The following is an 11,718-nucleotide window of genomic DNA, read 5'->3' on the forward strand; positions in this document are numbered from 1 at the left end:
TTTTACCTACACGTGAGCAAAAATACTTAAGCATTTTGGGCCAGATGCCCTTGAACTTTCTCTATGGTATAGCATGAAGCTTAATTTCTACAGAACAGAAATGGCCACCTCATTTCTGAAGTCACTTCAATAAAAAACATCCCAAGGAGAACATAAGTAATGACTTTAGGTATCTTGAAAATTAAATATCTGGCAACTGTCCACATTTAATAAAGACTGACACCATTGATAAATTTTTGAAGGTTCTTGTTTCATAGTCTCTTTCTCCTATAAAAAAATAAATCGTTAATTATAAGACCTCTAATTCTGAACTTTGTCAGTTTGAATTGGTAAGAATATTTCTTTTTTTAATGTACTTAAATCCAAAGTGCTATAATTAAGCACAATTAGTTACGAACAGTTGAATATCAAATTGAAAAAATGTTTTTGTCATAGCTGTTAGAGTTTCATAAAACTAGTGATGAGGAGCAGGAAGAGATTATTAGAATCAATTTACTAAACATCGGAGTGCCTTCTATATATGAGATAGTATCTTTGGAGAAAAGGACTCATTGGTTAAATGCTCAGCTGATAACCAGAAGGTCTCTTTGAATCCATCAGCTGCTCCGAGGGAGAAAGATGTGGTGATCTGTAAAGATTTACAGCTTTGGAGACTTTGTGGGTCGATCTACTCTGCTCTGTAGAATTGCTATGAGTGGGAATTGACTTGATGGCAAAGGGTTTGGTTTGTTTTTATCTGTGGGGATGGAGGATGGGTAGAACAAAGACTTAAAGTGATCCTTGCCCTTAAAGTTCTGGAGTGCAAAAGAGGTGGCAAAAGAGCTGTTGACTAGAAAATGTCATTGAAGTCTTCGTTTTATGTAGCGGGAGTGAGGAAATGAATGCTGCTTTGATCAGGGTATATCAAAGTATTTAAACATGGTAGGGAAGAGGACAGGGTTTTCTGGCACAGCAGAACATGGGAGCATGAAAGTATATATTTGAGAGACGAGAGGGTAAGATTAAAACATGGAGAGAAGTTGAACTGGGGATTTAACGGGGAAAAAAGGACAAAGCGATTACATTTTATGTGGAGCTAAATGTAAAAACAGGCATAAGCTTTTGTATTACAAAATCTTATTTTCACAAAATTTTATTTTCATTACTCACTAGCTGTGTAACTTGGTGGGTCAGTTTAACTTCTCCGAACCTCAGTTGGTTCATCAAGTAAGGGTAGTAATATAGCCATATAAGTTTATGAGCATTAAAAAAGATGCATGTAAAGTATACATTAGGTTACATATAATAGACACTCAAGACTTAGTAGCTATTATTAATAATACTTTATTTTTTTTTAAGTCTGGTTGGGAGTAAAATATAAAAAGATAACATACTCCTTTTAATTATTGGACAGTCTCCTTTTTTTTCTTTGGTAACCAAATTTTGTTAAATACAACCGTCAAATCTTAGATTTTTTTGTTTTTTTTTTCATCAGAGGATGGAAGACCTCTTCTATGGTAATGCAGGTGAAGGTAGAAATAGTACAATTATTTGTTTTCTGAATTCCCCTTTCATAACTGAATGCTGCTCTGGTTCTTGTCCTGTCCTCTTAGCTGATCGAAATAAAATGGATACTAATTGCAAGGGAAACAGAAAGTGACAAGTTTATTGTCTGTGCAGACAAGGAGCAACACGGGGTCTAGCGACCATACCTGTCTGAGGGGGGTGGAGAACTTTTTATTTCCAGTGGCTTCTGGGGGTCAGGTTTGGTACCTGGAACTTTGCACCCTTGCCCTCCCATGTCCACATTTGGAGGTCCCGATGTTAAATCATCTTCCGTCAGATGTCCATGTGGTGGGACCCCTGTCTTCTCAGATGGAATCGGGTGAAACCATGGGCTGGGAAATAATCTTTCTTTCCAGTGACAGTCAGGTCCAGGGTTGGGTAAAGGATGCAATCTTCTCAATCTGCACATGCTCCAAGGTCTAGCTTGGGCCAGTTCAGTGGACAGAGAGAGCCACTACCTCCTGCGACTTCCCGAAAAATGTTGCTTAAAACAAGCTTGTGGTTAGCAAGACAAAGAAAGAAGGGGGAGGGGTGTCGATTGGGGGTTTCATTTTGTATTAGTCAGGGTCTAGACAGGAGACAGAAACTACACAGTAATTTTTGAACAGAGAAAGTTTAATATAAAGAATTACTGGCTGTGCAGGAGATTAACTACTAAGAGGAAAAGAGAACTCTAAATACAGGGCTATCATAGAGGGAGCAACCCTACCCTTAGGGCTGAGGTAGCACACCCAAGGAAGGAAAAAATCTGGAAGAACCTACCTCCCGACCCCCTACAAGGCTGAGATCCAGACCTCATTGGAAAGGTGCCGGATGGCCCACATTGGATGGTGAAGAAGTTTGTTGAGGTGTTACACCGATGGAACTCATTGGGAAGCTGCCCATGGAGAGATGCCATGCCATGGGGCTCCCTGCCCAAGTGGGAGGCTCACAGGGAAGCCACTTTGTGGAGTATGAGAGGAAGCCACCCCTGGGAGATGCCATATCCTGCTGGGCACCTTGAGTTGCTGGCTGCCTTGCACTTAGAAGACTAATAGGAGCTATACACTGGAACCAAGGAGAGACGTTCCTTCCTCCTGCATTGTCCTTTCAGTGCCTTCTACTAACGAAGCTTAGCTTCATCCAGCTCCCAAAGTAGAAGTGCTTTAAAGGCCCACCTCTGTTATCTGAGATAATGGAATTGAGAGGCAGTAAATTGATAAGCGGCACACCTATTATTAAGGAGCCCTGGTGGTGCAGTGGTTAAGCACTCAACTGCTAACCAAAAGGTGGGTAGTTTGAACCCAGCAGCTGCTCCATGGGAGAAGAGACCTGGCGATCTGCTCCCGTAAAGATTACAGCCTACAAAAGCCTATGAAGCAGTTCTGCTCTGTCCTATAGGGTCGTCGTGAGTTGGAGTCGACTTAGTGACACACAACATTATTGATCTATTAAGTTTTCTTCATATTTTGCTGTAATGATAAAAATTTTGTACACATACCTAGTTGTCCAGGCCTAATCTCATTCAAAGGAGGTTAACCGTATTAGAGCTAATTTAGAGATGTGACTGTTGATCCTTCAGTTTTGCTATTTGATGACCTATACACTTGCTTTGTATGTATGAGATGTCTCCTGAAGGACACGAGAAACATAGATTGTCTTAGGGAAGGGACCTGGGTAGCAGGGGCATGGGCATGAGATGGCTCACTCTTTACTAAGTCATCCTTTTTGAATTTTGATGAATATGTTGTCTATTCATAAAACTAAAAATTTACAAAGAATATTTTTAGTCGTAAATTAAAAGATGTCACCTGCTCTGTTAAACTTGACTTTAACATATTTTATTTCTCAGCATATTATGGTTTATTAAACAAATTGTCCTGTTACCAATTGTCTTCTGTCAGCTAAAAGCGTCTATTGTATGACCCATTCTTTGATGTCGTTTGTGACTCAAAATGAGTCAGGATACCACAGCTAGGATCACAGTGAATGGAAAACGACTGAGAACTTTCTCATTTAAGAACAGGAACAAGACAGGGATTCTAACTCTCACCACTGCTTTTCAACATTGTTCTGGAAGTCCTAGCCAGAGCAGTTAGGCTAGAAAAAATAAAAGGTATCCAGATTGGGAAGGAGGAGGTAAAACTATCCATTTTTGCAGACAACGTGATTGTATACATAGAAAGCCCCAAAGAATCCATAAGCAAGCTCTTAGAGCTAATAAATGAATTCAGCAAAGTGGTAGGGTATAAGGTTAACACACAAAAAAAATCAGACTCTTACACATCAGCAGTGAGCAAGTGGAAGAGGAAATTAAGGAACCATTACCATTTATAATAACATCTAAAGGAATAAAGTACTTAGGAATAAGGTTAACCAGGCGGGTGAAAGACTTGTGCACAGAGAACTATAAAGTGTTACTAAAAGAAATTAAAGAAAACCTAAATAAATGGGAAGGAGCCCTGGTGGTGCAGTGGTTAGGTGGTCAGCTGCTAACCAGAAGGTTCATGGTTCAAACCCCCCAGCTGCTCCATGGGTGAAAGATGTGGCAGTCTGTTCCCACAAAGATTAAAACCCAAAAGACCAAACCCATTGCCATGGAGTTGATTCAGACTCATAGCGATCCTGTAGGACAGATTAGGACAGAGTAGAACTGCCCCATAGGGTTTCCAAGAGGCGGCTGGTGGATTCAAACTGTCGACCTTTTTGGTTAGCAGCTGGGCTCTTAAGCACTGCACCACCAGGGCTCCCCTCCCCCCGCAAAAGATTACAGCCTAGGAAACCCTATGGGCAGTTCTCTGTTCTATAGGGTCACTATGAGTTGGAATCGACAGCACACAACAGGTAGCAACAACAAATAAATGGAAAGACATTCCATGTTCTTGGATTGAAGGCGTAATACAGTTAAGATGCCAGTACTATCAAAAGCAAGCTATAAATTTAATGCAAAACCAAAAACAGACTCAGATTTAATGCAATCCCCGTCAAAATTCCAACAGCCTTCTTTACAGAAACAGAAAAGCCAATCCTCAAATTTATATGGAAGGGCAAGGGTCCCTGGATAGCTGAAGCAACCTAGAAGAAGAATAAAGTTGGAGGACTAACACTTCCCGATGTCAAAACATATGGCCACAGTAATTGAAACAGCCTGGTACAGGTATAATAATAGAATACGGATGACTAATGAAATGGAATTGATGAGCATCCAGAAATAAATCCACATCTACGGTCAGCTGATCTTTGACAAGAGTGCTAAGTCCATTTAGTGGGGAAAGAAGAGTCTCTTCAAAGATGATGCTGGAAAAATTAGATTTCTACATGCAGAAGAATGAATCAGGATCCATGCCTCACACCATATGCAAAAACCGGAATGGATCAAGAACCTAAATGTGAAAATTAAAACCATGAAATTCGTAGAAGAGAATATAGGTCTAGTTTTTAACAATGGATTATCAGATATGATAAGCAAAAGGCAATAGACAAATGGGACCTCATAAAAGGAATACTTTTGTTCATCAAAGGACTTCAGCAAAGTGAAAAGACAGTCTACAGGTTGGGAGCAAATTTTCAGGAACCATACATATATCCAGTAAGGGTCTAATACTCAAAATATATTTTAAAAAATCTTCAACTTAAAAAAAAAAGATAAACAGCCCAATCAAAAAATGGCAAAAGATTTGAATAGACATTTCACCAAAGACATTTCAGTCATATACAAATGGCCAAGAAGCATAAAAAGACCTTGAAAGTCATTAGCCATTTGAGAGATGCAAATCAAACCCACAATGAGATACACCTTACTTCTGTTAGAATGGCAGTGATCCAAAAAAAAAAAAGTGCTGGGAGATTGTGGAAAAACTAGACCCCTCATACATTGCTGGTGGTGATGTAAAATGGTGCAGCCGCTGTGGAAAACAGTTTGGGCGTTTCCTCAAAAAATTTAACATAGGACTATCATGTGAGGCTGCAATCCCAATCCTAGGTATATAAAAAAAAAAGGTATATATCCAGAAGAAATGAAGGCAGGAATGCATACAGAAACCTGTACACTTAATGTCCATTGCAGTACTTTTCACAGTAGCCAAAGGTGGAAACAACTGAAATGTTCATCAACGGGTGAATGCATAAACAAAATGTGGTTTATACACACAATGGAATATTACTCAGCCATAAAGAGAAATGAAGTCCTGGTGCACGCCACAACACGGATGAACCTTGAGAATGTCATGCTGAGAGAAAAATAAGTCAGTTGCAAAAGGACAAATACTGTATGATCTCACTTATATGAAATAAGCAAATATGTAGAAACATGAGAGATTATTAATAGTTGCCAGGGGTGAGAGTTTTTGCTTAGGGGCATTGAATTTAGTTGTGGAGTTAGAGCATGTTTTGTTATATATATTTTTACCACAATTAAAAAAAATAAGCCAGGATATTTTCATTTAGTTGAGTTTCCTCTTATTGCTATCAAAACCAGGTCATCCATTTCCCTTTGTATGCTTGACCCTTAAATGACATTTCATGTGATGGTATCAAAGCTGTCAATTTCCCCAACACTGTTGCTACCAACCCTGATTTTTAGTGTCAGCCAATGAGAGATCGTGTAAGTAGCAGGATTTTCTTACTAAAAGTTTAGAGAGACAAGTTAAATTCTGATAATTCTACTAAGTTCCATAATCAAAAGTATTCTCTTTTTCCTATTTTTACAATAAAGCTTTTAGAAAGACTAAGACAGTTTCTTAACCTGATAGTAATGTTATTCATTTTATGAAATACCTTTTCCTTCTGAGTATCACCTTATAGATTAAGGTAAGATAAAATAATACTGAAGAGTATGGCTATATAGAATTTATAGTCTTTTAAGACACTTTAAAAAGTATTTTTATAGCCCTGCTTTGACCTTTATCAAAATTTACTTTAAATTCAGTATGAATATTTTAGAGTTTACATCTGGTGCAAATTGTATTACTTTTTTTTTTTTTTTTAAACTACTAGGCACAGAGGAATTTTTTTTACTGTTCATCTTAGATCTGTTTTGAAATGTGAGGAAACAAAATACAGATTATGTGTTCGGAGCTTTTATCTGCATTGTTCAAGGTTTTTACTATTAAAATTTAAGAATTATCCTTAATTTTATGTCTTATTTGATTGCATCACTGTTCTGTTTTGCTGCTTAAGGAAGCAGAAAATAATGCTGTTTATCAAAGCCTATCAATTTATGGAGTAGCCTTTTCTTAAATTCTGGAATTCTTCAATTCTTTTTAAGAGCCTTTCTAAAATTCTTTTGGCATTTCTCTATGGGAAAGAGTATAGATTTTCAAGACTAATTACTCATGAAGTATAAAGAAGAAGCTGAATACATTTATATTTGAAATAGATAAAGTCCAGTTATGGAAACATTTGCTGTTTTCAATACAAATCCCCATCATCTGTCCCCAGGTCATTGTATTCAAAGTATCTGACTTAATGCTGGCGTTATAGTAGGCATCCATTAAACGTCTGTTGAATTTAAACCAAAAAACAAAACACCAAACCTGTTGCTGGGAAGTTGATTTGACTCATGGCAACCCCGTGTTTTACAGGAACTGCTCCATAGGGTTTTATTGGCTAAAAAAAAAATTTTTTTTTTTTCTGGGTAGTGCAAACGGTTTGCCCTGTGGAAACCCTAGTGGCGTGGTTAAGTACTGTGGCTGCTAACCAAAAGGTCAGCAGTTTGAATCCACCAGGTGCCCCTTGGAAACTCTGTGGGGCAGTTCTACTTTGTCCTGTAGGGTTGCTATGAGTTGGGATCGACTCGACGGCAACAGGTTTAGTTTTTTAGTGGGGGTACTAACCTAAAGGTTAGTGCTTTGAACCCACCCCAGCAGTGCAGCAGGAGAAAGGCCTGGAAATCTGCTGCTGTAAATATTACAACCAGGAAAACCCTATGGAGAAGTTCTACTCTGTAACACATGGGGTCACCATGAGTCAGAATCAGCTTGATAGCAGTGAGTTTTTAATCTTTACGGAAGTAGATTTCTAGGTCTTTCTTCCACGGTACAAGTGTGGGTAGATTCAAACTGCCAACCTTCATGTTAGAAGTTGCATGCAAACCACCTGCACCAGCCAGGGACTTTCTTTGTTGAGCTAAACCAAAAACCTGTTGCCATTGAGTCAATTCCAACTCATAGCAACCATGTAGGGCAGAGTAGAACTGCCCCATAGGGCTTCCAAGGAGCAGCCAGTGGATTCAAACTTCGACCTTTTGGTTAGCAGCTGAACGCTTAACCAGTGTGCCACTTGGCCCCTTGTTGAGTTAGGTGATGATAAATTTGAAGCTTTTTATTGTAACATATCTATTAATTTAGTGATTGGTCTCAAGTTATTTTCTTGGTTGGTTTTTCAGGACTGCAGGAATATGTGGAAGCTGTTTCTTTTCAATACTTCATCAAAACGCGATCACTAATTAGTATGGATGAAATTAATAAACAATTGATTTTTACAACAGAAGACAATGGGAAAGAAAATAAGACCGTAAGAATTTAAAATCATATTTCACATTTATTATATAGCTCATATAATAATATAATGATTACAGGAGATTTCCTGGTTTAAAATGCTAAGACGATTGAGATGGAAATGTTTTTTCTAAAATGTGGTTTCGTAGATTCCCAACTAGGGAAATAGTTTCTTTACATATTTTAGTTAATTGGGGTAAAGTGGTGCTATTTACCTAAACCATTATTGAGTGATTACTGTTTAAGTCTGCTTTTGGTTTTACTGTGTGCCCTTTTTAAGCACCATCTCATTTAATCTTTCACTGACCTTATGAGGTAAGAATTTTTCACCCCCATTTTATAGAGAAGGAAACAGACTTTTAGAGAGTTTAAATAACAAAAGCCACACAACTAACAAGTGTGGCAGAGCTAAGATTCGAAACCAGGTATCTTGAATTCAAGCCTGTGCTCTGACCTGTTGCGCCAGTGTTTCTTAAAGTGTGTTAAAGGGATCACCTCTATCATACCTACCTCAAAGGATTGTTTTAAAGGTTAATTAGACGGCACAAAGCATTCGACACACATAGTGCTCAATAGTAAGTTGTTATTATAAAAATTATTATAAAAGTGAGAGCTGTTAATCACATATTCAGTTCATAATATTTGTTTCTGAAATTTATGTAGCTCTTCTGAATTAAGAAAAGAGAAATTTTACGATTTGACTTTTAAACAAAATTCAATTTTTTTCTGTTGAGTTTCAAGATAATTACATTCAAGCAATGAGATGGTATGTTTTGAATCTTTGTTACCTCCAGAGATACCAGTACACTTAAAGAAACCATTTTTTCTCCTTTTTTTTTATTTTTCCCTACTTTTTATTTCTTTTTTAAACACCGCTCAAGGATTTATTGTAGGTAGGCAGGAGATGGAAGAAGCTGTGAATATATTTTCTTGAATATTAACTAGCATGTTAATATTATAAAACGAGACTGTTAATTTGGCATGACAAATATAACTTACTTTAAGGAAGTCATGTATTTGCCCAACTTTTCAAATTATATGGAGTTTATTAAGGAGGAAATTCAATTTGAGAAGCAAAATTCCTTCATATTTTTGATTCATCTAGTGAAGATTGAATTACGGAAAGAAGTAAGGTAAGCCTGTTTGACCCTGCTTCTTAAAAAACATTAGGGAAGTTAGTACATTTTGGTAACTCTTCCACAGTTTCCTTCAAGTTTTCTCTAACTCGGGATGAAAATACCAGGGGAAAAGACTGAGAGAAACTGAGAGTAAATGCACTGTTTTTCAGCATGTCGGTAATAAACTATTCTAAGACTACATTGCTGTAATATTCTTAGACACTTTTTTTCTTTTTAGTGCAAAACATTCTTGGTGCTGAAAATTCTGGGAATTTGATTGGGAAAGGTATTTGTTTCTGACTAACCTGCTGAGAATATTGTCAAAATCATTTAATTATATTTGTTTAAAAAACTTATGAAAAATTTCAAGCATACAGAAAAGTAGAGAGAATAGTAGCACAGTGAATTCCCATATGCCCATAACGTAAATTCAACAATTGTTAACATTTTGTCGTATTTATGTCATCTAAATATTTTTTGGTAAACCATTTTAAAGTAAATGGTAGACGTCATATTTCACCCCTAAATATTTCAGCATGCACCTTTAAAAACTGCATTTTAAGTATTTTTCTTTTCCCTGGTCTCTAAAATGACATTATAAGTAAAGCAAAATTTACTCCTTTGACAATTTATTAGGTGAAATTTCTTAATTTTTTGGCATTCTCCTTTCCTTGAAATCAGCTTTTTCATTGTCACCACAGAACTCCTTCTGTCTAATGCTAAGAAACAAAGAACTTACCTTGTTAAGCAAAGGTTATTTATAAATAACCTATGAAATGAACCCCTCCATGGCACCACTACCACTTACCCTTTCTAAAAAATGCCAGTTTTCTGATAGTTAACAGAAACAAAACATAGCAAGTACTTTTGTGTCATGATGTAGTTTAAAAGGCATCAGAATAAAGGGAAGCAGACTTTGGGGACTTACCCAGTTTTGCCTTTTAACTAGCGATGTGACCTAAGATGTTTCAGGGACCTCATTTTTTTCTCTCTACAATGAGGGGATTGCACCAGATGGTCTCTGAAGAACTCCAACAGTATTAGGATTCATGTATTAGATACAGAGTAACAAAAATGATCTTAATAAAACCTAAATTTGACTCTGTTATTCCTTGCCTGAATCTCAGTGACTGCGCATTATCTATAGGTAAATTTTAAGTTGCTTAAAATGTCATTCTGTCCCTGTCTTTCTATCTTGCACTGTTTCTTACTTTAAACTCGACTCAAAAGAAATACCTAATTCCTTAAATATACAGCACAGTATTCACCTCCACACCTTTGCAGTTTCCTCTGCCTAAAATGTCCTTCGATACCATTGCAGTGTCACCTGGCTAAGTCTCATACAGTCTTTAAGTGTCAACTTAGGCATCACCTCTTCCAGAAAGAATCCAATATAGAGGAAGAAGTTGACATGGAGATAGGAGATTGACACGATGATGGTAATGGTGATAGCAGCTAACATTTATTGAGTATTTGTGTTGGGCAGTATGCCTAGAACTTGGTAAATGTTATCTCAATTTATCCTTAAAAAAAAAAAAAAAAAACCTCTGAGGTAGGTACTGTTATCCCATTTTACAGATGAGGAAACTGAGGTTTAGAGAGATGAAATAACTTGCCCAAGGGCACACACCTTATGAAGCAAGGTCCTGGAAGAGGTGGGAGGAGATGGGTCAAGGTCATTTGGAAGAGTTAACCTCAAACAAGAGGAGGGACAACTCATCATCTGAGACTGGAGGATAGAAGGTAAAGATGGATGTGGATATAAATAAGCTTTTTCGTAGGGGTAAAGGTAATTGAGAGAGATTATGCCAGATGTCCTAGCAGATGACCAGGTCAGTGAAAGTAGGCAAGATTGTCTATTGAGAGTGAAGAGGTTTGAGATTGTGTAGGAGTTGAAGGGTTGGAATAGTGTTTGAAGGGACTGAGGGAGAAAACCATCTAAGGTAAAAGGATAGGTAGATAACCTGTAGTGGTACAAACTATATAGTTGTGTTTTTTTTTAACTCAGTGATACTCAGCCACCTGAATAAAGGAGTAACAAGGGTAGATTTTTAAAATAGATTGAAGATTGTGTTTTTGAGGGACAGGTGAGGTGCAGTAGGAAACTAGGCATCTAAGGGAATCGAGAATGTGGTGAGAGTAATAAATCAGGATGGTCAGTGCTGAGTATGGAAAAGAAAAGAGGCCAAGAAAGGACTACATAATTGACTTAGGAAGACATGACTGGATTGCAAATGTGGAGTGCTTTATTATTTGTCATCTGAATACATGATTCTGAGAAGTCAAACAATCATTAGAGTTGGAAATATAATTGATTTTATAATAATACATTATTAGACTTAAAAAATGTCTTGAAGTCAGCTAATTCCACTTCCTACCCAGGACTTGATTCCCTCTTGTAACATTCCAGATGGTCATTAAGCAAACTAAATTGTTTTATTTAGAAGAGGTTAGTAGGACTGCTTTCCTTTTGATTTTGTACCTTATAGTAAATGTGATACAGCCATATGCACTCTTTTTCACAGCCTATTTTCTTTGTGTGTGTGTGTGTGTGTATGTTTTTTTTTTTGTTTTACCAG

At 37.2% G+C, this 11,718-nt stretch overlaps 1 protein-coding gene across 3 annotated transcripts in view; it reads left to right on the forward strand.

Moving 5' to 3' along the window:
• Positions 1-11,718, forward strand: part of TSNAX (translin associated factor X) — a 94,696-nt gene that overhangs the window by 38,947 nt on the left and 44,031 nt on the right. For 2 of the 3 annotated variants that reach the window (XM_064276657.1, XM_064276658.1), the window contains exon 5: positions 7,910-8,037. In XM_064276657.1, the coding sequence (XP_064132727.1) occupies positions 7,910-8,037 (128 nt within the window). Of the gene's footprint in view, positions 1-7,909; positions 8,038-10,717; positions 10,883-11,718 lie in introns of all 3 variants that reach the window. The other variant, XR_010319405.1, reaches the window with a different exon arrangement.

Source organism: Loxodonta africana, chromosome 25, assembly GCF_030014295.1.
Source record: "Loxodonta africana isolate mLoxAfr1 chromosome 25, mLoxAfr1.hap2, whole genome shotgun sequence".
In the NCBI taxonomy this organism is placed as follows: domain Eukaryota; kingdom Metazoa; phylum Chordata; class Mammalia; order Proboscidea; family Elephantidae; genus Loxodonta; species Loxodonta africana.